The 25,967-nt window shown below is 52.9% G+C and overlaps 2 protein-coding genes across 2 annotated transcripts in view; one reads left to right on the top strand and one right to left on the bottom strand.

Annotated features, from left to right (window-relative positions):
* Positions 1–22,254, bottom strand: part of Fbn3 (fibrillin 3) — a 60,701-nt gene extending 38,447 nt beyond the window's left edge. The window contains 24 exon segments of the mRNA XM_070001878.1: positions 684–812; positions 2,275–2,400; positions 2,860–3,084; positions 4,645–4,770; positions 5,313–5,363; positions 5,469–5,606; positions 5,729–5,848; positions 6,931–7,053; positions 7,133–7,258; positions 7,362–7,415; positions 7,609–7,887; positions 8,125–8,261; positions 10,376–10,493; positions 10,602–10,721; positions 10,794–10,937; positions 12,780–12,950; positions 13,029–13,181; positions 17,265–17,390; positions 17,506–17,703; positions 20,005–20,100; positions 20,253–20,348; positions 20,473–20,571; positions 21,899–21,981; positions 22,106–22,254. Of these exon segments, the coding sequence (XP_069857979.1) occupies positions 684–812; positions 2,275–2,400; positions 2,860–3,084; positions 4,645–4,770; positions 5,313–5,363; positions 5,469–5,606; positions 5,729–5,848; positions 6,931–7,053; positions 7,133–7,258; positions 7,362–7,415; positions 7,609–7,887; positions 8,125–8,261; positions 10,376–10,493; positions 10,602–10,721; positions 10,794–10,937; positions 12,780–12,950; positions 13,029–13,181; positions 17,265–17,390; positions 17,506–17,703; positions 20,005–20,100; positions 20,253–20,348; positions 20,473–20,571; positions 21,899–21,981; positions 22,106–22,254 (3,187 nt within the window).
* The window catches only part of Hnrnpm (heterogeneous nuclear ribonucleoprotein M), a 335,755-nt gene that overhangs the window by 93,001 nt on the left and 216,787 nt on the right, over positions 1–25,967 (top strand). The window lies entirely within an intron of this gene.

Genomic DNA, 25,967 nt, shown 5'->3' on the forward strand with positions numbered 1-25,967 from the left:
CTTTCTCTCTTTCTCTCTTTCTTTCTTTCTCTCTTTCTTTCTTTCTCTCTTTCTTTCTTTGTCGGTCATGAGGGCTGAACTCTGGGTCTAGGCACTGTCCCTCAGCTCTTCAGCTCAAGGCAGCACCTTACCACTTGAGCCACAGCACCACTTCCAGCTTTTTTCTGCTTATGTGGTGCTGAGGAATGGAACCCAGGGCTTCATGCATGCAAGGCAAGCACTCTACCACTGAGCCAACTTCCCTGCCCCTCTTTTTCTTTTCTATGTCACTATTGGTGCTTGAATTTAGGGCTTCTAATGCTACCAGTTGAGCCACAGCTCTACTTCCAGCTTTTTGGTTGTTAACTGGAAATAAGAGGCTCACAGACTTTCTTGACCTGGCTGGCTTTGATCCTGAATCTTCAGACCTCAGCTTCTTTAGTAGCTAGAATTACAAGTGTGAGCCATTAACACCTGGCCAGATGTTTCTCAAATGGCAGCATTTCCTGGTTTCTGGGAGACCTGTCCCACCCCCACTATGCTGGCTGCTCCCAGAACACAGCCCCTCCCAGGCCTCTTTGCTAATGGTGGTACCCTAAGGCACCCAGGGTCACTGTGCCCGATCTGTAGGGCAGTTCACCACATCCACCGCCTCTGGACGCCCATCCTACCCAGGGCTGTCATGTCATCCTGCAGCCACTCACCCATGCAGTTCTTCATGAGCATGAAGCCACTTGTGTAGCCCGGAAAACACTCGCACTCAAAGCTGCCTGGGGTGTTGACGCAGACACCCTGGCCGCAGAGATCAGGGGAGATGAGACATTCATCGATGTCTGTAGGGACAGGGGTGCATGGCCTGGGGGTTTGTGTGTATAGCATGTGGCAGCAAAGGCCAAGGGAGCTTCAGATAAGAGTTATGGGACAGGGTCTCTATAGACATGAGGCCCTGCAAAAGAGCCACAAGATACTGACCCTAGCCAGGGAAGAGAGATGCCCTAACTGAATACATTATAAGGCAGAAAAGTTTCTGAACCGGGAGGCCCCCAGAGGTCATCTTTGCCAGTTCCTCCATAGAGACAGTGGGATCCCTGCCACCCAGAGGGTAATGATCTGTCCTAGGTCACACAGCACACAGAAGGATAGTACAAAAGGTGCCTGAAGAATAGACTTCACTGGGCCAGTGGCTTATGCCTATAATCCCAGCAACTCAGGAGGCAGAGATCAAGAAGATCTCAGTTCCAGGTCAATGGCATAGGGAGGGGAGGGGGAACAGTCTGCAAGATTCCATTCCAACAGGAATAGCTAGGTGTGATTGTTCATGCCTATCATCCCAGCTATAGCAACGATAGATAGGATTATAGTCCAGGCAGGCCTGAGCAAAAAGTGAGATGCTCTTTTTAAAATAACAGAACATGGGCTGGGAAGTTGGCTCAGTGGCAGAGCGCTTGCCTTGCATGCCTAAGGCCCTGGGTTCGATTCCTCAGCACCACATAAGCAAAAAGAAAAAAAGCCAGAAGTGGTGCTGTGGCTCAAGTGGTAGAGCGCTAGCTTTGAGCTGAAGAGCTGAGGGACAGCACCCAAGCCCAGAGTTCAGGCCCCACGACCGGATCCAAAAAAATAAAATAAATAAAATAAAATAACAGAACATGAACTGGGAATGTGGATTAGTGGTAGAGTGCTTGCCTAGCATGCATGAAGCCCTGGGTTTGATTCCTCAGTACCACATACACAGAAAAAGCCAGAAGTGGCGCTGTGGCTTGAGTGGTAGAGTGCTAACCTTGAGCAAAAGAAGCTCACGAACAGTGTCTAGGCCCTGAGTTCAAGCCCCAGGACTGGAAAACATAAATAAATAACCAGGCTGGGCACCAGTGATTCACACCTGAAATCCTAGCTACTTAGGAGGCTGAGATCTGAGGACTGAGGTTCAGAGCCAGCCCAGGCAGGAAAGTCTGTGAGACTCTTATCTCCAATAAGCCACCAGAAAATTGAAAGTGGCATTGTGTCTCAAGTGATAGAGCATGCGCTTTAAACTGAAGAGCTCAGGAACAGTGCCCAGGCCCAGAGTTCAAGCCCCACAACCAACAAAAAATAAAAATAAGAAAATAAGTAACCAGAACAAAAAAGGCTGGGAGGTTCATTGGGAGAACACCTTAGCCTAGCAAGCATGAAATCCTGAATTCAAATCCTAGTACTGCCAAAAAAAAAAAAAAAAAAGGCTTTGCCTCTGTATCTAACTCAAGGCCCCTTTCCTGGCAGGCATGACCCAGGCTCCAAGTGGCAGAGATAGGCACCTACCTGTGCAGTTCCTCTCCTGAGGGTCCAGGGCAAAGCCCTCAGCACAGGAGCACCGGAAGCTGCCCACAGAGTTACTGCAGGTGCCGTGTACACAGAGCCCCGGGAAAGCCTTACACTCGTTCACATCTGGTGGTGGGGTATAAAACACAGTCAGGGGGCTGGGAAGGTGGCTCAGTGGTAGAACGCTTGCCTTGCATGCCTGAGGCCCTGGGTTTGATTCCCCAGCACCACATAAGCAAAAAGAAAAAAAGCCGGAAGTGGCGCTGTGGCTCAAGTGATAGAGTGCTAGCCTTGAGCTGAAGAGCTGAGGGACAGCGCCCAGGCCCAGAGTTCAGGCCCCAGGACCGGACCCAAAAATAAATAAATAAATAAACAAATAAATAAATAATAAAATAAAACACAGTCAGCCAAATCACACCCTAATGTCCCAAAAGTTAGGTGCCTGAATCCTAGCCCTCCCTGGGAGTTTGTACATTTCCCCAAACTCACTGTCCACCCCCAGGCCTTTATTGTCATCCTGTGCCCTCCCCACCCCCATTCCTCCCCCACCCAGGGCCCTTTCCAAGCTCCCCTTCCCAGCCCAACCTTTATAGAAGGGCTGGCCAGAGAGGAAGTCCTGGCTGGCAAAGCCTGGCCCTCGGGGACACAGGCTGGCAAACTCCGGGGAGTCAGGCTCTGGGCAGGCTTCACGCTCAGCTCCCCACGAGGCCCCGATGGAGCAGCAGCAAACATCCATCCGATACTTGCCAGGCAGGGGAACCTCACAGTCATCTTTGTCCCATTGCAGGAAACATGGCTCCAGCCTCATATCTGCAGGAGGAGAGGTTACTAGGGCAGGCCCCTGGCACTCTGAGGCAGGTTTGGCACTCAGCATCACTTGCCCCTGGCTTTGTTCCCAGTAAGGACAGCGAAAAGGAATGACTTCCTCTTGCTGAGATCTGAGGTCATGCCCCAGTCCCACCCACTGCCTGGGTACTTAACCAAGTCATAGGCATTGTTCTAAGCCCTTCAGTCACTAAATCTCAAGATGATTCTCAAAGTAGAATGCTTCTCAGGCACTAAAAAGGCCCTCGGTTCAATTCCCAATACTGCAAAATACACGCACACTAACTCAAATATCAGAAATCTACCAGAGTGACTCATGCCTGTATTCCTAGTTGAAATTGAGAAGATTAGAGTCCAAGACCAGACTAGGCAAAAATGTTTACAAGACCTCATATTAGCCAATAAAAAGCTGGGCACAGTAGTGCATGCTTGTCATCCCAGTTATGCAGAAAGCCTAAATAGGAAGATCATGGTCCTTGCCAATCTGAGAAAAAAAAGTGAGACCCTATTTTTTTCTTTAATTTGTCAAGGGGTTTGAACTCTGTCCCTGGGCTCTTCAGCTCAAAGTGAGCGATCTACCACTTGAGCCACAGCGCCACTTCCAGTTTTCTAGCTGTTCATTTGAGATAAGAGTTTCATAGATTTTCCTGCCCAGGCTGGCTTCAAACCTGGATCCTCAGATCTCAGCCTCCTGAGTAGCTAGGATTATAGGTGTGAGCCACCGGCGCCCGACCCTATTTTTTTTTTTTAATATTAGAGCAAAAAGATCTTGGGAGCATGGCTCAAGTGGTAAACTTCTGCTTAGTAAGTATAAGGCCCTGAGTTCAAACACCAGCCAAACAAAACACAGAACAACCTGAAAGCAGCCATCTTCCCCAACTCCACTTCCAGCCAGGGGACTGGAGACTGTTTTTGTTTTTGTTAAATGAAGTTTCAATGGCACACAGCCACATCTGCTGGTATACATAAATTTTGTGGTTGCCCAGAGAAAATATGGCCCCCAGAACCAAAATATCTACTCACTCAGTCTTTACCGATGGAAGTTTACTAGGTTTACTAGGAAGTTTACTATGTAGCCCCGATGATCCTCAAATCTACCATCCTCCTGCCTCAGCTTCCTGAGTGCTAGGATTACAGGGGTGTACTACCATGCTCCGTTAAGGTACTTCTCCTTTTTCAAAGGTAGCAATGTTATCTCTGAAAAGATCATTTCAGGGCCTTGCAACTTGAGGGTGAACCGTTTCAGGGAAGTATCTATGCTCTAAGATGAGAGCAACTGCTCTTGGTCCCATGGCTGCAGGGTGCCCACATGAACCCTGAGTGCACTGACAGGTGACGAGAGAAGACACCAGCTCAGTAGCTGTACCGTTTTGGCTTGAGCTTCGGAAAGGGAGAAGTTAGACTCACAGGGTGCAATGAAGGGGATTTGTTTGGACACACATCAGAAGGAAGTGGACAGGGAATAGAGGGTCCTGGACCACCCCCCCCACACATCCCTCCTATTGGGGAAGTGGTTCCATCCTTGGAAGATCCTGCAGGACTCACCCACGCATAGCCGGCCAGAGGTGTCCAGTGTCAGGCCCTGGGGACACTGGCAGTGGAAGGAGCCTTCGGTGTTGAAGCACAACCCATTAGGACACAGGCCAGGGAAGGAGTCACATTCGTTTATATCTGGTCATGGGAGGAGAGGAGAGGGAGGGGGGTGTTGGCCATGCCCCTGGGCTCTGGGAGTCTTGGAGAGGGAAGAGAGGGCCTAGGATGGGTACTGAGGCCCCTGGCAAGTCTTGAGTACGGGGGCTGGAGAAATTTGTTTCAACCTTAAATACACTCAGGAAGGGACTCAGGCAGCATGCACTTAGGACCAGCCCTGTCTAGGGGAAGATTTTTTTTGAGGGGGGGGGTGTTGGGGGGGGTTGGGACTTTGAACTCAGTGTCTGGGCGCTGTCCCTGAGCCTCTTTGTGCTCCAGGCTAGTGCTCTACCACTTGAGCCACAGTACCACTTCCAGTTTTTGAGTGGTTAAATGTAGATAAGAGTCTTATGGAAACTTTTCTGCCCTGGCTGGTTTTGAACCCCAATCCTCAGATCTCAACCTCCTTAGTAGCTAGGATTACAGGCATGAGCCACTGGCACCCAGCTGGGACAGAATTTTTTTTTGGAGGGGGAGGTGTTGGTAGTGGGAATAATTAGAATTGGGGGGGGGGCGGGAGTTACCTTCACAGGTAAGATCCTTCACGCGGGCAAAGCCACGTGCACAGGTGGGATCTGTGGTTGGGAGAATGAGGATGGAAAGAGGGATCACTCTCTACCCAGCACTACCAATGAGCCAGGGTACAGGTACGGGGCTGAGATGCCCGGTGGGGTCAGTACCAGTCTCACAGGGCTCGCAGGGGCTCCCCCAGGCGACCCCCAGGGTGGCACAGCATTCAGAACGCAGAGTTGGGCCTGGTAGGTTCACCTCGCATTGGCCGTCCTGGGTGTGCAGCCAGCAGGTGCCTTTGGTGCTGTCTGGGCAGTGGGGGGGGGGGGGAGAAGTGGGGGAAGCAAGGGGATGAGCCCCATCTTCCATGCTGGGCTTAAACCTGTGCCCACTCTATCGGCAGGTGCCCAGGCCCCATCACACCTCTCACCTACACAGACTGTTCCAGAAGGACCCAGCTGCATGCCAGGGGCACATTCACACGCATAGGAGCCCTCCAGGTTCCGGCATATGCCATTCACACACGGGCTAGACAGGCACTCATTTATGTCTGTAGGAGACAGACGCTATTTGATGCTGAGCAGCAGGACTGAAGGCCCACCTGGGCAGGGCCCTTCCTCCCCGCAGAACCATGGCACCATGGCGCCTGTACAAGCAAGCAAGCAGAAGACTCAGGAATAGCCAGGGCAGGCGATGGCTCACGCCTGAGGCAGCTGAGATCAGGAGGATCATCATTCTAGGCCAGCTCAGAGAGAAACGTCAAAAGATTCCATCTCCAAAATGACCACCAAAAATCTGGACTGATGCTGTGGCTCAAGTGGTAGAGCAGCAGCAAAGCTAGCAAGTAGGAGGGCTTGGGCTCAAACCCAGGTACAGGAAAAAGAGATGCAGGAATAGAACTTGTATGCAAAGGACAGTGTTTGCCAGCTATGTGTGCATGTGTGTACAGATGTGCATATATCATGTGCTGAAAAGGACAGGAAAAAAATGCCCCCCCCCCCACTCCAGCCTGGAACATCTTCATGAGTAGAGCTGACAGGCAAAGCACCCTTTAACTCAGTTTCTTTTTTTTTTTTTCCAGTCCTGGGACTTGAACTGAAGTTCTGGGAACTGTCCCTGAGCTGCTTTTACTCAAGGCTAGCACTCTACCACTTAGCCACAGCACCACTTCCGGCTTTTTCTGTTATGTGGTAACGAGGTATCAAACCCAGGGTTTCATGCATGATAGGCAAGCACTCTACCACTAAGCCACATTCCCAGCCCATCAGATTGCATTTTTTGTGTATACTGGTCCTAGGGCTTGAATTCACAGCATGGACGTTACCCATTAGCATTTTCACTCCAGGCTGGGGCTCTACCACTTGAGCCACAGCTCCCCTCCAGTTTTTTTTTCCAGTTAATTAAAGATCTTCAGACTTTCTTGCTCCTGCTGGCCTCAAACTGCAATCCACAGATCTCAGGCTCCTGAGTAGCTAGGATTATAGGCCTGAGTCACCAAATGCCTGGCCAGATTGCTTAAAAACCACACACATGCTTAGTGTGCAACAGTGACCTTCAGAAAGGTCAAGGCACAAGCTGGCTGCAGAGGGAGACATAAGACAGATGCATGGGGACCACAGGGGCCCCCAATACCTTCACAGGTCTTTGTGTCTGGGAAGCTGAAGCCCCTGGGGCAGGAGCAGCTATAGCTTCCTGGGCTACTCTGGTACAGCCCATTGTCACACAGGAGGGGGTTGAGGGCACACTCATCCACATCTGTGGGGGAGGGGGGAGGCAGGGGGAGGGGCCTGCTGAGGCCTGGCCCACCCTCCCCTCCATTGGCTCCTGTACTCACCCACGCAGTCCCAGCTCGAGGCATCCACCTGGTAGCCCAGGTTGCAGATGCACCGGTAGCTGCCCCGAAGGTTCTCGCACACGCCATTGCTGCACACCTCGGGGTCCAGGGCACACTCATTGATGTCTGCAGAGACAGGAGACAGCTGCAGACGGGAGACAGCACAGATGCCCTGGCTTCTGGAGGTTGGGGGTCCCCACGCCCGGGAAGACGGGGAGACACCACTCACCTTGCCCATCTGCCAAGATGCCACGTCCGCCCGGGCACAGGGTCTGGAACTCGGCTGGGGGGGCGGGTAGGGGAAAGCATTGATGAAGGTTGGCCCCTGGGGTGGGGTCTGAGGCTGAACTGGCCCTGGCACCTTGGCCTTGGGCAAGAAACCTCCCTGCCCCCTTCCCAGGTCTTTTCTTAGGGGGACCCCCTCCCTCCCCCTCCCAGGGATGAATTCAGATGGGGCCTGGCCCGAGGAAACTCACCAGAGTTCTTGGCAGGACAGAGCAGACAGGGGTCCCCGAACCCATGATCGGGGCTGGCACAGCAGCACTCAGCCTTGGTCATGGTGCCCGGCAAGGGCCGGGAGCAGGGGCCAGGCCGGGCGGCCCCGAAGCACCTGCCGTGCACCTGGGAGTCCACGCATGTGGGGCTGCCCATGCCCCCTGCCCGCGGCCCCAGGCACCCGCAGTGGAAGGAGCCCTGAGTGTTGGTGCAGCCGCTGGTCCCCTCGCAAATGCCTGGCATCTGGCACTCGTCGATGTCTGGGGGGGAGGGAAGGGAGAGCAGTACCCATGGGAAGGCCACAGCCTGCTCCCCATCCCTCACTCCCCATGCCCATCCTTCCCTGCTCCCCCTTCTGTGTTTCTTCTCTTCTCCCATCCCTCCTCACCTCTGCCTTTCTCCCCCACCCCATTCCCTCCTCTCTTCTCCCCAACTCCTCCCTCATCCTTCCCTGTCACCACCCTCTCTGAAGTGCAAGGCTCAGCCTCATGCCTCACCCATACAGTATTGGCCACCAGGTGCCAGCGTGAAGCCCGGCTTGCAGAGACACATGAAGCTGCTGTCTTCATTGATGCACATGCCATTGAGGCACATGGTGCTGGTGGCACACTCATTGTGATATAGACACCAGAGGCTGCCCTACCCTATGGATCAGCCATGTTCTCTCTCTCTCTCTCTCTCTCTCTCTCTCTCTCTCTCTCTCTCTCTCTCTCTCTCTCTCTCTCTTTCTTCCCCCCCCCTTCCCATTCTACAGGAGCCCTCCTCTCTAGCGCTCTACCACTTGAGCCACAGCCCCACTTATGTGGTGCTGAGGAATTGAACCCAGGGCCTCATGCATGCAAGGCAAGCGCTCTACCACTGAGCCACCTTCCCAGCCCCCTGGCTTTTTTTTTTGGGGGGGGGGATAGTTTATTTGAAGATAAGAGTCTTACGGACTTTCCTTCCCCCAGGCAAGCTTTGAACCACAATCCTTAGATCTCAGCCTCCTGAGTAGCTGACAGGAATGAGCCACTGATACCAAGTTTCCACAGTGGAATATTACTCAACAGTATAAAGGAAAATGTCCACAACAGGCAAATCCACAGTGTAAGGACATGATACCTAGGGCCAAAGCCTTTATTGATTGATTGGCTGATTTTGGCAGCACTGGGATTTGAACTCTCAGACTCTTGTGCTTGCTAAGCAGGCACTGTCATTTGAGCCGCATCACAGCTTATTTTTTCTTTTGTTATTTTTCAGGTAGGATGCAGCGTTTTTACTCAGGGTCAGCCCCATGCTACGTTCTGCCTTCCTGCACCTCCCATGTAACTGGTCTTACAGGTATGAAGCATCACATCTGGCTTATTGCTTTCTGGGAGGGTGGGTATTGCCTTGCTATTGAACCAGGATTTTGTCTATCTCTGCCTTTTGAGTAGCTGGATTTACAGGCATAAACTATCATCCTGGACTGTATTTTGTAGATAATAAAAATGATTTAAATTTGACTATGGTAATATTTGTATCAATCTTTGTACATACTAAAAAAAACATTGAATTGTATACTTTAAGTTGTTAATTTTATGTTATGTGAGTAAAAATATTTAAAAGCTGAGCACCAGTGGCTCACGCCTGTAATTCTAGAAATGCAGGTGGTTGAGATTTGAGGATTGCAGTTGGAAGCCAGCCTGGGTAGGAAAGTCCATGAGACTCTTGTCTCCAATTAACCATCAGAAAACCAGAAATGAAAGTGTGCTCTAGTCTTGAGTAAAATAGCTTAGGGACAGTGCCCAGGCCCTAAGTTCAAGCTCCCTGACTGACAAATGAGGGGAGGGGGTATTTTACTTTTAGAAACCAATGACTACAGGAATGATCAATTCCTTTCCCATGAAAGACCTGAATGTAGATCTCAGAGACAGCTCATGGGGCGTCCATGCCTGGGATCCCTGAGCCACCTGCACCCTTCAGGGAACAAGGAGTGGGCGCTCTCCAAGGTCCTGACCCTGCCCTCTCCATGACCAGGCCATCCTGAGCTGATTTCAGACCAGAATCAGGCCAGCTAGACTCAGAGTCTGACCCCCAAGATTCCTCCTTTTATTTGGGGGGAGGGGCAGTACTGGGACTTGAACTCAGTGCCTGGGTACTTTTCCTGATCTTTTGTGTCAAGACTTCCACCTTTTTTGGCTAGTTAATTGGAGATGAGAGTTTCATGGACTTTCCTGCCTGAGGTTGACTTTGAACCTTGATCCTCAGATCTCAGCCTTCTGAGTAGCTGGGATTACAGGTATGAGCCACAGACACCTAGCAAAAATTCCCCTTCTGGGGAACTTTTCTGTCAGCTCACGCCTGTAATCCTCACTACCCAGGAGGCTGAGATCTGAGGATCGTGGTTCGAAGCCAGCCCGGGCAGGAACATCTGTGAGACTCTTATCTCCAATTAACCACCAGAAAACTGGAAGTGGTGCTGTGACTCAAAGCACTCCCTTTGACCTGAAGAGCTGAGGGACAGCGCCCAGGCCCAGAGTTCAAGTCCCACAACAGACAAAAAAAAAAAAAAAAAAAGTTCCCCTCCTTGCAATTCATGGTATGGGTTTAGGAAAGTGTGTGTGGGCTCAGGGCAGTGAGCTAAGGCAGCAGGCAGCAGGTGTGTGTGTGTGGGGGGGGGGGGGGCGTATGCTGGTGCCTAGTGAAGGGAATTCAATGGCTCTAAGAGACAACCAGTGGGGTCCAAAGCTTCCTGCCCACCCATCCAGCCTCACCATACCCACACACTTCCTGCCATCAGGGCTGGGCTTAAAGCCAGCACTGCAGACACACTGGAAGCTCCCTTCAGTATTAATGCAGTGGCCCGGGTGGCAGAGACCACCGAGGACCATGCACTCATCTGTATCTGGGGGAAGGGATGCAGACAGGCATTCAGATGACACCCTGACATCCCCAGCCAGGCTCTCCCACCATTCACCCCTATTCTCGGATACGTCAATGAGTGGTGCCATACCCACACACGCCTGCCTGGTTTGGGAAGCCTGGAAACCCTCATGGCACTGGCAGTGATAAGAGCCTGGGGTGTTGACACAGTCTCCATGATGGCAGGTTCTGCTGGTGCATTCGTCCACATCTGCGGGGACATGACCCTGAGCTATGACAGGGCGCACCCCCCACCCCCCGCACCCCACTGCCGTCAGCTCACCGAGGCATTCGCCCTGTGAATCCTGGCTGTAGCCCGGGTTACATTCACAGCGGTAGCTCGTATGGGTGGGCAGGCAGCGGCCATTGCGACACAGGTTGGGGAAGTGGTGGCAGATGTTCATGGTCTGGTTCAGTGTGGCTGTGCCTGTGTGCAGGCAAAAGGATGGGGGTGGGGAGGGGAAACTGATCAGCCACCGCAGTCCCTCCCCTGCCCCACCCCCGGGCCAGAGCCCCAGTTTTGTCTCTAGGTCTTCACACCAACTGAGCCTGGCGGCCTGTCTGGCTTAGATCTCATCCTGTGGCCTGCCTCACCCCAAATCTGGACACACACACACACACACACACACACACACACACTCTCACACACACACACACACACACACACACACACACACACACACACACACACAAGTCACAAGTTGGGCCCAGATCCACACTGTGGGGCTCAGTACTTCATCTCAGCCTCTCACACTGTGGGTCCAAGATCCTGACTTTGATGACCAGATCATCAATTTGACTGCTCCCCATCCCCCCCCCCCCACACTCCCTTACCACTGTCCAAACATCGCCCTTTGGTATCTGCAGGACATGGGGTCCGAGCCCTCCTCCACTACCAAAATGCACAGATGCGCCAGTTCCTTATATTAAATGGTGTCTTGCTGGGCACCTATGGCTCACAACTGTCATCCTAGCTACTCCAGAGGTTGAGATCTGAGGATCGCACTTCAAAGCCAGCCTAAGCAGGAAAGTCTGTGAGACTCTCATCTCCAATTAACCAGCAAGAAGCTGGAAATGGTGCTCTGGCTCAAGCGGTAGAGCGCTAGCCTTGAGTCAAAAAAGCTCAGGAATAGTGCCTAAGCCTGGAGTTCAGACACTCAGACTGGCATAAATAAATAAGTCACATAAAATAAAATAAAAAGTGTCATGCTTGAAAAGAACCACTCACTGCCCAACCTCCCACAGGCTTCAATTGTCTCTGGATGACTTATCCTACCGAAAACGAGGTAAACAACACCCACACAGCATTGTTGATGGAATAAAGAAAAGAAAAAGTCTGCACATTTTCAGTACAGACACAATTTTTTTTTTCTTTTCTTGGTAGCACTGAGGTTTGATTGATCTCATGGAGTTAGGCTTGCTAGACAGGAGTTCTACCACTTAAGTCATGTCTCCCCTCTTCCCCCCCCCCTAGGACACACCCTCTGTGACAAGCCTCACCCCCACTGCTTGGGTCACACCTCCATCTCTTAGGCCACACCCTCCACCAAGTCATGTCTCCATCACTTGAGTTACTCGCTTTACAAATGAGCCAAGCCCTTAACTTTCTCTATCACAAAGCCACACCACTAGAGCTTAAGCCTCCAGGCCCTTTTGGGACTTTTTTTTTTTAACTTATTTTTAGGAAAAAGTATCAAGTTTATGCCTGGAGGGACCTGGACCTCAGTTCTCCCATTTAGGATTCTCACATAGCTCAGAGTACAGGTGCATGTCACTGTACCTAGCTATTAATTGAAATGAGGATCTTTTTAGCTTTTTCCCTTGGGCTGCCCTGGAAACCATGATCCTCCTCATCTCTTGTCTTCTGAGTAGCTGGAATTACAGATGTGAGCCATTACACCAAAGCCACCAGTTTGTATTTGAGATGGGGTCTCATTTAATTTTTTTTTCTTGGGTTGGCTTCAGACCAGGATTCTCCTATCTCAACCTTCCAAGTAGCTGGAATTACAGGCATGCATCACAGCACCTGGTGATACATCCCCCACTCCACACACACCCCCAAATAAATTTCTATACAAGGTTGGATGAATCTCAAAATACTCAATCCACAGAGGACCAACATATCCTTCTCCCTATCCCCACTCCAGCTCTGATCCTTTCAAAGAAAAGATGCTTTTCCTTTCAACCAGGACTCTCTCCCCAGAGACTCAACCCCTTCTCCCCCACCCTGCTCTATCTTGGCACCTTCCTCCCAAGTCTCAGGCCTTACCGATGTTGGGATTTCCAGGACCCAGGCTAGGGACCCCAGGCCCACTGGAGCCACGTGGGCTGGGCCGTGCTGGTTCTGTGCCACTGGATCTGAAGCCTGGGAGGCCGGGGAAAAGGCTAGGGTAGGAAGGCAGCCTCGCTTGTCCCTGATTACACAGTCGCCGGAACTCATCTGCAAGGAACAGACTGCAAGCCAGGCTCTTGGCCTTGCCCATAGGGCCCTGACCTAGAAAAGTTGGAGCTCACTTACCAGATCCCGGAGAAGGACACAGCTCCAGAGCCAGGCTGGCAGCCCAGCATCTTCCCAGATCACAGCAGCACTGCCTGCGTGGATAGCGGCCCCCCAGAGCTGCAGCACAGTGGCCACTGATCAGGACCGAGAAGCAAGTGCCCAGTCGACGATCTACAGCAGGCCGGAGGGTGGGGTCTGGGAGCACAGGGTTGAGAGTAGGGGGACACAAGTCATAAAGCCATGGGTACATCATATGCTGTTTTGTAGAATGGGAACTTCTTTGTACAACTACTTAAAGATACAATAATTTAAAAATGTAAAAAAAAAAAAAAAGCCATGGGTACAAACCTTATACCCATGCCTTTCTGTGGTTTGTGTCTCCTACTTCTCTGTGACTTGGTTTCCCCACCTAAAATGAGGGTGTGGCCAAGTATGGTTTGGGGTAAAAATTTTAAGAGTTTGGAATGTAGCTGGGCACTGGTGGCTCACACCTATCATACTAGCTACTCAGGAGGCTGAGATCTGAGGATCCCAGTTCAAAGCCAGTCTATGTCAAGGAAGTCTGTGGACTCTTATCTCCAATAAACCACCCAAAAGCTGCAAGTGGAACTGTGGCTGAAGTGGTAGAGCATTAACCTTAAGCCAAAAAGCTCAGAGACAGCATCCAATCCTGGAATTCAAGCCTCAGGACTGGTGTGAGCGTGCACACGTGCATGCATGCGCGCATACACACATACTTTTTAGAGTGATTTGTAAATGGCTTACCCATTTACACTTCATTTCCATACACAGGGACACAGAGAACTTTTGGGAGGTTGGCGCAGGGCCTGGTATTGAGCCCAATCACTCAAGCCCAATCATTGAACTCAAGAATCATCAGCAGGGATCAATGGGATGGGAAGGATCGACAGCCACAGCCCCAAGGGGAGACTGAGGCAGAGAATCCCCTGATAACTACCACAGACCTCTATCCGCTTCCCACTTAGCCCTCTAGTCACAGGTTTTCCCTAGGCAATCCGATTTCTCAGGCTTTGATTCCAAACACATTATTATGATTATCATCATCATTATCATTATTAATATTATTATAATTATTATTATTATTTTGCCAGTCCTGAGATTTGAACTCAAAGCTTGGACACTGTCCCTGAGCTTCTTTTGCTCAAGGCTAGCACTCTATCACTTGAGCGACAGCACCACCTCCAGCTTTCTGTTTATGTGGCCCTGAGGAATCGATCCTGGGGCTTCATGCATGATAGGCAAGCACTCTACCACTAAGCCACATTCCCAGCCCCCCTCCAAACTTTTTTCCCCCTCAGTCATGGGGCTTGAACTCTGGGCCTGGGCGCTGTCCTTCAGCTCTTCAGCTCAAGGTGAGCACTCTACCGCTTGAGCCAGAGCGCCCCTTCCCGTTTTCTGGTGGTTCATTTGAGTTAAGAGTCTCACCGACTTTCCTGTCCGAGCTGGCTTTGAACCGTGATCCTCAGATCTCAGCCTCCAGAGTAGCTAGGATTACAGGCGTAAGCCACTAGCGCCTAGCTTCCAAACTTTATTTTTAGGTTTTTAAAACTCTGCAAAATCTTGGCTGGTAGCCCACGTTTGAGAAACCCCTCCACCCAGATTGGGAAGGCCGCTGGCTGCTGCCCCTAGCCTACCCCCTCTAAACTGGGAGAACATCCAAATGTTTCCACCTCTCTCTGGCCCTGGCACACCTGCGCTCTCCCCACCCTACCCCACCCCACCCCCAGCCAGGACCTCTTCACAGCCCTTTCAAGGACAAAGGGATGGTTGGGCCTGCCCAGACCTGAAGAGGTCAACAGACTCCTTCAAGGTCAACCAGCTGCTAAGTCTAAGGGTGGGAAACAGACTCCCCAATCCCAGGGGATCTGATGAACAGCTGCCTCTCAAGCAGGGAAGGAGAGAGAATGTGAGAATATTAAAGGAAATGATGGCTGCCTGTAGCCACAAGGACCCGGCCCTGCTAAACACCACTCGCCCCCACTCCCACCCAGGGGTCCTCAGTTTCCCTGTGAATGTGGACTGAGTTCCACCTACAAATCACCCCTATGTGTGTGCAGGTACTGGGGCTTGAAGTCAAGGCCTGGGCCTTGACTTGACTCCCTTAACATTTGTGCTCCAGACTGGCATTCCACCACCTGAGCCACAGCTTTTTGGTGGTTCGTGGGAGGTAAGAGTTTCATGGCCTTTCCTGTCTCCAGTTGGCTTTGAACTGTGATGCTCAGATCTCAGCATCTTCAGTAGTCCCAAATTCTTCCTTGATCCTCAAGGTAGTTCCTTTCACAGATGGGGAAAGGAAGGTACAGAGAGGGCAAGGCAGCTGCCCTGTCACACAGCATCTGGGGCAGTCAGATGGGATTACTCAAATACATACTCCACTAATGAAAAGGTGGGAGATATGCCCAGAACCTCACACACACACACACACACACACACACACACCCCACCTCAATGCTAGCCAATATGGTGCCCAGAGGTACAGAACTAGAAAGTCTGGGATTGGCCACAGCCAAACACAATATTCTCAGCCCTGCCTGGTGTAGGCCTAGCCCGAGGGGCCTGAGATGCTGCTAGGGAGCCATCTTCATCTCCCCCCAAATCAGGACTTGGCTCATCACTACCCATGCAACTTCCAGGGCCTGCTAACAACAGGTACCTGGGTGATGCGGTGGGACACCCCGCCCCCTGCCAAACAGGCTGGATGTTCAGAAGGGGGGGTACAAGCCGGAGACATCCCCTCCCCATGCTGGCTGTGGTTCTAGGAAGCTGGACATAGGCAGTCCTCCGTTCTACACATGTTGAGCACTCACAATGAAACCTGACTTCTGGTCTCAGTTTCCCCATCTCAAAGATGGTGTGAGAAAGGGAAAGAGAGGCGGAGAGGGGAGGGAGACAGGGGCAGAGGGACAGATGGTCAGAAGAGCACAGAGATGGAAAGGAAGGAGTAATAAAGATGAAAACTAAGCTGGGCCCTCATGGCTCATGTCTGCCAACCTAGGTAATCAGGAGACTGAGATCTAAGGATTATGGGTCGAAGCCAGCCTGGGCAGGAAAGTCCATGCGACTCTAATTTCCAGTGAACCACCAGAAAAACTGGAAGGAGAGCAGTAGCTTAAAATAGTAGAGTGCTAGCCTTGAGTGAAAGACCTTAGGGAGAGTGCATAGGCCCCGAGGTCCAGCCCCACATCTAACATAAACAAATAAATTAAATACATAAATAAAGATGAAAACTAGAGGGTCGGGCTGGGAAGGTGGCTCAATGGTAGAGTGCTTGCCTCACATGAGTGAGGCCCTGGGTTCAATTCCACAGCACCACAGAAACATAAAAAGCCAGAAGTGGCGCTGTGGCTCAAGTGGTAGAATGCTCGCCTTGAGCTGAAGAGCTGAGGGACAGCGCCCAGGCCCAGAGTTCGAGCCCCATGACCCACCAAAAAAAATTTAAAAAATAAAAACTAGAGGGTCAACGGAGGGCAGAGAGAGAGAGGCTAGAGGGTCAGCATGAAGGTATGAGATGAAAGCTAGAGAGACACAAGGGACATAGAGAGGCAAAAGGTTCCCTGAGGGCGACATGGGGCTATAAAGTCAGCAGGGGGCATGCAGATGAAAGCTAGAAGGACACAGAGGATCAGAAGGGGAGCAGAGCTCAAATCTGCAGGGCCAGAGGGGTCATAGAGAGGGAAGCCAAAGGGCAGGGGGGAGGGCCAGTGAGCCAAAATCTGAGGGGACAGGGATGCGTGGGAAAGGGAGTGAGGCTGCAGGAGCCTGAGCCAACCACAGTGCTAAAGGTCCGACAGACAGGGGGCTAAGGGGTTCCCAAACCCCAACCCAGGACAGCCAGAGGGGAGGAAACTGGGGCTCAGGATGGCAGAAGGAGGTAGAGATCGGTAGGCCAGAGGGGCTGGGTGGGAGGTCTACACTGAGGCAGGGAGAGGTGAAAAGAGGCCCTGCCCCCCCACTCCCCCTGCCCCCAGCCTCCAGCCTCCCTGCCTGCCTCACCCAGGCATCGGGCACCATCGGGGCTGCTGATCAGGCCTGGGGGACAGATGCACACGTAGCCCCCCGCTCTGTTCTTACAGGTGCCCCCGGAGCAGCGGCCTGGCACACCGAGACAGTGCTCCACACCTGCGTGGACAGGGACACGTGGGGTTGTACACAGGCCTCTCTCCCTCCCCCCACCCCATCCTAGGGGACCCTGGAATGCTCTGGAGTAGAGCAGGTCCCAGAGCACCCTCCCACCTTCACACGTGACACCACTGGCACTGAGCCGGTGTCCAACGGGACAGCGACATTTGAAGGAGCCCACGGTGTTGGTGCAGCTACCGCCCTGGCACAGCCCTGGGATGGCCTGGCACTCGTCCACGTCTAGAAGGACAAAGTTGAGCAGCAAGGGAGTGAGCGGCTAGTCAAGAGGGAGAAACCAAGGCATCTGGGGCTCCCACTCAGCCCAGGTTCCCCCGTGGCCCACACCAAGACGCACCTTGACAGGCTCCCGTGCGGATACTGGGGATGAAGCCTCGACGGCAGGGGTGTGGCTGTGCGGGGCAGGGCTCACAAGGAAGGCCCCAGGCGTGACCCACAGTGGCACAACAGAGCGCCTTGGTGAACGTGAGGCCCATTGGCTGGTGCTGGCACCCCTTGGGGCCCACTTGGCTGAAGCATGGCCCTGTCCGGTAGTCTGTGTCCAGATAGATGTAGATGGTTGACCTTAGATCGACCCCTTCCCAGAGCCTTCAGCCTCTGCAGCTCCTTCCTAGCCTCTGCCCCAGCCCACCAGGCTTTCTCTCCACCACATTCCGTTCTCCTTTCTGAATATCTTTCTTTCTCAGCTTTACTTAACGAACTCCTATGCACCCTTTAAAACCTTCTTTTCTTCAAAACCTTTTTTCTTCAGTACATACCTCACCCCCGCCCCCTCAACTAACCTCCAGCTTCAAAAGTACATGAGGGGGCTGGAAATGTGGCTTAATGGCAGAGTGCTTGCCTAGCTTCCATGAAGCCCTGGGTTCAATTTCTCAGTACCACATAAACAGAAAAAGCCAGAAGTGGCACTGTGGCTCAAGTAGTAAGTGCTAGCTTTGAGCACAGAAAGGCTCAAGGACAGTGCCAAGGTCCTGAGTTCAAGCCCCAGGACTGGCAAAAAAAAAAAAAAAGTTATGATATTGTTAGGCACTGGTGGTGCATGTCTGTAATCCCAGCCTCTCTGGAGGCTGAAATCTGAGGATCAAGGATCAAAGCTAGCCTGCATAGGAAAATCTGTGAGACTCTTACCTCTAACTAATTATCAAAAAGCCAGAAGTAGAGCTGTGGCTCAAGTGGTAGAGCACTAGCCTTCAGCACAAAAATCTCAGGGACAGTGCCAAGGCCCAAGATCAAGCCCCAAAGATGGCATACACACACACACACACACACACACACACACACACACACACACACACACACACACACACACACACACACACACACACACACACACACACACACACACACGTATACATGATATGTCTGCTCACTCTTTTTCTCCATTCAAGCGAGGACCTTGGAAGCCTGGCTGAGGTGTCTCACCCATTCCTACAAACCGTAGGTCCTGCCAAATCTCCCTGATTTTGAAGGTACCACCTGCCCCTATGCTCTGGGTTTACGCCGCCATAGCCCTGAGCCCTAGAACCCAAGATGGCCACATCTGTTTTCCAATGGCTGTGCAGGGGCTCAGACTGATTTCCTTTCCCACTCTTCATATGTTCCCAATAAGAAGATCTGGCACCCCACCAAGAGCAGCCCCTCACAGAGAGAGCCAGAGCCACCCTCCACCCACTAAAGGGGTTCAGAGATAGCCCCCACTCTTGTAGTACCAACTTCCGAAACTAATAGTTCCCAGAACCTCAGGCTCATCCTCCAGGGGCTTCAGCGTGCACCCCACACCCTGGGTTCTTTATTTACCCTCACCCCATCAGCCATCTCGAATGTGCCTCAACACCCACAATCCTTATTTCCATGCCCTTTTTATTTATTTATTTTCTCAGTCCAAGTCAGTTTCCAAAAGCTCACTTTAGATCTTAGCTTGGTCCCATTCCTGTGCAAACAACACCCTTCCAGATTATCATTATTGTTATTATAGTGTGTGTGTGTGTGTGTGTGTGCGCATTTGGAGCTGGGCCTTGAACTCAGAGATATGCGCTCTTGCTTGGCTATTTTCACTCATGGCTTGTGCTCTACCCCTTAAGCCACTGCACCACTTCCAGCTTTTTGGCGGTTCACTGGAGATAAAAGTCTCACGGACTGCCCTGCCCACTCTGGCTTTGAACCAGGAGCCTCAGATCTCAGCCTCCTGAGTCGTTGAGATGTGAGACCCAAGCACCTAGCTCCTGGAATTACTTAAGAGTTGGGGGTTCAGGCTAGAGGTGTGGCACAGTGGTAGAGCACTTGCTTAAAATGTGCAAGGACTTGGGTTCCATCCCCAGCACCACCAAAAAGAAAGAGAAAAAGAAGCCAGGCCCTGGTGGCTCACTCCTGTAATCCCAGCCACTCAAGAGGCTGAGATCTGAGGATCATGGTTCAAAGCCAGCCAGGCAGCCGTGAGACTCTTATCTCCAATGAACAACCAGAAAATGTGAAGTGGCACTGTAGTTCAAAGTGGCAGAGTGCTAGCCTTGAGCAAAAAGAGCTCAAGGACAGTGCCCAGGCCCTGTTAGAGCTTTCTGACTGCAGACTGGGCGGGTTCCCCGCCCCCCCCCCCTCCTTTCCGCCAAGGGTGAGGCCTCTCTCCTTCCTAGCAGGCTCGGGCTCTGACCCGGGATCTCACTTAGGGCCAGGAAAAAGCAGATGTTTCTGAGAACAAATAAGCAAAGGAGAGAAATGTCCTCAGACAGCCCCACAGCTGGAAAGCAGCCCAGCTGGACCCTCTCAGGGACCGGCCATGTCTCTATCATCACCAGTACCCCCCACCCTATCCTCTCCCCTCCCCTGAGTCCCCCCATACCTGTCTCACAGTGGGACCCCAAAAAGCCATACACACATGCACAGAGGTTGGGCCCGATGCAGCGACCTCCATTTTGACAGCTAGGGTCACAGATGGCTGTGGAAAGAGAGAGGAGGAGGATGACAGGGGTCCCTGAAAAGCAGAGGGGGCTCAAGGTCTTTCTGTAGTCAGGAATCCCCCCTTTGGTGGCCCCACCATTTTGGGATTTGAGGCCAGAGTGTGAGGAGGCAGCCCTGAGAAATACTCACGCTGCCCGCACACAGTGCCCCTGTAACCCCTCTGGCACAGACAGGATGCCCCTCGGCAGCTGCCGCCGTTCATACAGCTCACGCTGCACCCCAACTCTGCAAAACAAGACAGGGGGACCCACCTTGGCTTTGGTCCTCCAACAAAACCAGCCTAGGCTCTTCCTGCTACCCAGATGCCTAGAACCTTCTCATCCTTCCTCAAGGGGTCACAGCCTCTCACCTGGGCTCACCCCACAGCTCGGGGCCAGGGTTCCATCCACACAGGCGCACAGGTTGGGCTGAGAACAGAAGCCTTGGCCACAGGGGTGTCGGCAGATGGCTACGAGGATCACAATCAGGTGTACTCCATGATCAAGGCCCAGGACCTAAATCTCACACCATTGCCCTCCAGGGATGACCCAGCCCCCCAGGCAGGGGCTCCAAGATGGAGCTGTCCCTCATCCACAGGATGCTCCCCAAGTACTAGGCTGAGCTTGGTAGGTGCTTGTGATCCCAATTGCAGCTCTGGGGTTTTGCTAGACCCTACTAGGGAGATGCAACTGGACTGGGGCAGTATACAGCGAGGCAGTGGGGACTGAGGCTGGGAGGGCTGGGGATATAGGAGGGATAGGAGGCTGCCTTGGAAATGGGCTCAGAGACAGAGGGAGGAAGGAAAGAGACAGAGATCATGAGAAAAACCTAGAGAAAAGTTGGGCACCAGTGGCTCACACCTATAATCCCAGCTACTCAGGAGGCTGAGATCTGAGGATTACAGTTGAAAGCCAGCCTGGGCAGGAAAGTTCATGAGACACCTATCTCCAATGAACACCAAAAAGAAGCCGGAAATGGAGTGGTAGAGCACCAAGCTTGAGTGAAAAAACTCAGAGAAAACAAGCACCCAGGCCCTGAGTTCAAGCCCTCAGACAGGCACAATAAAAATAAATAAATAGGGCTGGGAAGGTGGCTCAGTGGTAAAGTGCTTGCCTTGCATGCAGGAGGCCCTGGGTTCGATTCCTCAGCACCACATAAGCAGAAAAAGCCAGAAGTGGCGCTGTGGCTCAAGTAGTAGAGCACTAGCCTTGAGCTGAAGAGCTGAGGAACAGCACCCAGGCCCAGAGTTCAGGCCCCATGACTGGCAAAACACACACACACACACACACACACACACACACACACACACACACACACACACACACACACACATAAATAGCAAGGCACTGGAGGCTCACGCTTGTCATCCTAGCTACTCAGGAGGCTGAGATCTGAGGATCAACATTCAAAGCCTGCCTGGGCAGGAAAGTCTGTGAAACTCTTAGCTCCAATTAACCACCAGAAAACCAGAAGTGGTGTTGTGGCTCAAGTGGTAGAGCACTCGCCTTGAGCTGATGAGCTCAGGGACAGTGCCTAGGCCCAGAGTTCAAGCCCCAGAACTGACGATAGATAGATAGATAGATAGATAGATAGATAGATAGATAGATAGATAGATAGATAGATAAATAGATAGATAAGACATGGACTCCAGACCCAGAGGGACGGTGTGACAGTGGCACAACCAGGCAGAAAAGAGGAGGTTGTAGGGCAAAGGGCGGGGTGTCATGGAAACCTGGGGGGGGGGGCAAGGGACAGGGGGCTGAGTCCCCCCATCTCCAGAATGGAACAGAACTCACGCACGATACAACGGTTCCCTCCGGGCAGCGTCCTCCAGCCAGGGCAGCAGTAGGCATGAAAGTGGGAACCACATATATTGGGCCTTGGGGGACAGCATGATAGGCTGGTGATCCCCTGCCTGGCTGAGTGTCCCCTTACCCCAGGAGGGGACAGTCCTTCCCTGCCCACACCCCAGGGGGCTTTCAGCATCCACAATAACTACATACCCCTGCAGGAGAAAGCCAGGGCCACCTCGCCTCCGCACACGTCCAGGACCTACAGGCTCCACGGCTCCATGCCAGCGACCTTGACCATCTGTCATACACAACAGGACCACGCAGGCCAGCAGGAGACGAGATGGGGGTCCCCAGGCCATGGGGAAGTCTCTGGACACTCTCCTAACCAGACACGGACCCTCCTGAATCACAATGGTGCCCCTTAGAAGCTACAAGGGAGGAAGCACCATCAGCTTCTGGTAAACCCCTTGGCTAAGGGAGGCCCCCACAGAACCAGGAGCAATAGCTGGGATGGGTCAGCTCTGAGGAGCTGTAGGAGCTGCAGGTCCTGACTGGAGAGCAGGTACACAATCCCGGCAGGCTTCCTGGAAGAGGTGTGATGGGTCACAGGTGAAGTCAGCCCAGACAAGGATCCTGGGGCAGAGAGTGTGCAGGCAAAAGCAATAAGCCAAGGGTGTAGAACAGGGATGGGAAGGGCCAGTTGGGGCAGTGGACCTTGTTTTATTTTTTCTTTGTCAATCATGGGGCTTGAACTTGGGGCCTGAGCACCATCCTTGATCCTTTGTGCTTAAAGCTAGTGCTCTACCACTTTGAGCCACAGCGCCACTTCCAGTTTTCTGGTGGTTCATTGGACTTTCTTGTGGGGGCCAGCTTTAAATCACAATCCCCAGATCTCAGCCTCCTGAGTAGCTGCTGGGATGACAGGCATAAGCCATGACACCCAGCACAATAAAGCTTTTTGTTGTCCATCATGGGTAATGACAAGCTTTCAGCAGAAAGGACAAGGTGAGCAGTGGTTATTAGATGGAGCAGGAGAGGGCTGTAAGGGGCCCTGGGGGGGGGGGGGGTCCAGATGAAGGAGAAGAGGACAGACAGGGAGTTGCATAGAGAGTAGGGAACCCTGAGGAGACTCAAGAATTCTGTCTGGGACAGGGAGCTCCCGCCTGTAATCCTCCTACTTAGGAGGCTGAGATCTGAGGATCTCAGTTTGAAGCCAGCCTAGGCAGGAAAGTCCCTGAGGCTCTTATTTCCAATGAACTACCAGAAAGCGGGAAGTAGCACTGTGGCTCTGGAGCAAAGGAGCTCAGGAACAGCGCTGGGACCCTGAGTTCAAGCCCCGAGACAAAATAAATAAATAAGAATAAAGAAGCTTTTGGGTCCCCTTCAAGGGTGCACAAACTAAGACCAAGCCCAGGCTGAGAAGAAGGCCCCCTCCCAGGGTGGGTGGAAGGGCTGATGGCTCAAAAGTTTGAAAGGAGTGGAACAGGCACTCAAGCGGATGAGATCTGAGGACCAAGGTTCAAAACCAGCCTGTGCAGGACAGTCTGTGAGACTTTTAAATCCAATGAACCACCAAAAAGCTGTAAGTCGAGCTGTGGGAGAAGGCCAGCCTTCAGCAAAAGGCCCAGCAACAGAGCCTAGGCCCTGAGTTCAAGCCCTAGGACCAACACACACACACACACTCAAAAACAAGTTTGAAATAAGCCAGACCAGGTGGCCAGCGTTCCGGGCATCCTTTTCAGGGTCCAGTTTGCAAATGAGGGAGAAGAGGAGACACCTGGGTGGAGAAAGGGCCAGAAGCATGCCTGAGCCTTTGGGGTGAAGAAAAACCCACCAGGTGATCCCAAACTTTGGTCAATTTCAGAGGTTCGGCCAGGCTGGGCCCCAGTTCCGAGGATGCCTTCTTCAGGCAGCCTTGGGGGCTGCGATCCCTCTCCTCCCCTCTGGCCTACCTAGAAGAGGGGGGTCTCCAGCCTGCTCCCCTTCGCCCTGCCCGCCAGCCGGGGCCCCTAGGTTCATCGAATGAATGAGGCGCAGAGGCGCGCGCGGCACGCGCGGGAAGAAGGGGAGGGGGGCCCGTAGATCGAGGAGTTCTGGGCTCCATGGAAGTGGGGGGCCCTCGAAGTCCGCAGGGGACCCAGATGCACGACCCCCTAGGCCTCCACGGTGTTCGGCTCCGCCCTCACCTGCGGATCTCATCGGAAATCCGCGAGGGCGCCTGGCACCTTCCCGCCCAGAGCGCCGGGTCCCCCGCGCCCCACTCCAGCGCCGAGGAAGGGGGTGGGGGTGGCTGGGCCCGGGGCTGCCGAGCTGCGAACAAAGGAATCCCCTCCCCCTGCCCCCCGCCGGTTCCCCCCTCCCACCGCCCCGCGCGCCCTCCCCCGGCCCCCGGGGGTCGCCCCGACGCTGGCCCCGCACTCCCCATACCTGGCGGGCTGCGCGCGTGGACCGGGCGCGCGCGCGGGGGGCTCCGTGCGGCGAGATCGGCTCCCACCGCGGTGGCGGGGGGTGGGGGGTGGGGGCCGGGGCGGGAAGGCGAAGCCGAGAGGCCGACCCCGCGCCGCGTTCCCTGCCCAGAGTTGGGGGCGGGAGGAGACTGAGGGAGGGCGGCTCCGATCTGGGGCGGGGAGAGAGGCTGCGGCCGGCCGAGGGAGGGCCTGGGACTCCTGGTGAAGCTCTGGAGAGCTGGAGAGTGGAAAGGGGGGCCCCCGGGGGCACCCCCCCGGAATGAGGGGGGTGATTGCGTTGGGGATGGGCCTGGATGACAGCCACGGGTGGGGAGACCCCCAGGACTCACCTAGGAACCCCTCCCACGTCCTCCCAAGTCCCCTCCCCCTGTCCCCCACCCAAGGAGAATTCCTGAGGTGACTTGGAAACTCACCTGACACCTGGCGTCTGGGTTCTTAATGAGACTGAGATGAGGCCCCTAAAAATGTAGGCAAAGCAAGATGGACAAAAAACAAAAGTTTCCTGGGGAGACAGTCCTCCAGTTTTTTTTAATTTTTGGGTCCGGTCGTGGGCCCTGAACTCTGGGCCTGGGCGCTGCCCCTCAGCTCTTCAGCTCAAGGCTAGTGCTCTACCACTTGAGCCACGGCGCCACTTCCAGCTTTTTTCTTTTTGCTTATGTGGTGCTGAGGAATCGAACCCAGGGCCTCAGGCATGCAAGGCAAGCGCTCTACCACTGAGCCATCTTCCCAGCCCCTCCAGTTTTTATTTTTAATCTGTCTCAAAATTAAGACTCTTTTTTCTTGCCAGTCCTGGGACTTGAACTCAGAGCCTAGGCACAGGCTGGGCACTCAGAGCCTGCCTAAAGTTCGTTTGTTCAAGGCTAGCACTCTACCACTTGAGCCACAGCGCAACTTCTGGCTCTTTCTGTGAATGTGGTATTGAAGAATCAAGCCCAGGGCTTCATGCATGCTAGGCAAACACTCTACCACTAATCCACATTCCCAGCCCAAAATTAAGACTTTTAAGAATTAGAAGAATCTAAACTTTCAAGTATCTGAGTCTCCAGAACCAACCCGGACACCTGTGGCTCACAACTGGCATCTTAGCTACTCAGGAGGCTGAGATCTGAGGATACTAGTTTGAAGCCAGCCGGGCAGGAAAGTCTGGGAGACTCTAACCTCCAATAAACTACTACTAAAAAAAAGCGGGGAGGAGGTAGAAGTGGAGCTCTGGTTCAAGTGGTAAAACATAAGCCTTGAGGAAAAGAAGCTCAGGGTCGGTGCCCAGGCCCTTAGTTCAAGCCCTAGGCCCAGCACAAAAGAAACAAAGGGGACGGGCAGGGGAATCTGACCAGCAAAGCAACCATGACTTGTACCTGTAATCCTAGCTATTCAGGAGGCTGAGATCTGAGGTTTGTGGTACAAAGCCAGCCTGGGCAGGAAAGTTTATGGGGCTCTCATTGGTAATTAACAAACAAAAAACTGGAAGTGGAACTGTGGCTGAAGTGGTAGAGCACCAACTTGAAGGGAGAAAAAAACAAGTCAGAGCATGAAGTTTTGAGTTCAGCCCCAGTACTAGCAGCGCGTGTGCACACACACACACACTAATAATAAGTTCAAATAAC

The sequence above is a fragment of the Dipodomys merriami genome, unplaced genomic scaffold (assembly GCF_024711535.1).
Source record: "Dipodomys merriami isolate MVZ:Mamm:240054 unplaced genomic scaffold, mDipMer1.0.p SCAF_6, whole genome shotgun sequence".
NCBI classification, from domain to species: Eukaryota; Metazoa; Chordata; class Mammalia; order Rodentia; family Heteromyidae; genus Dipodomys; species Dipodomys merriami.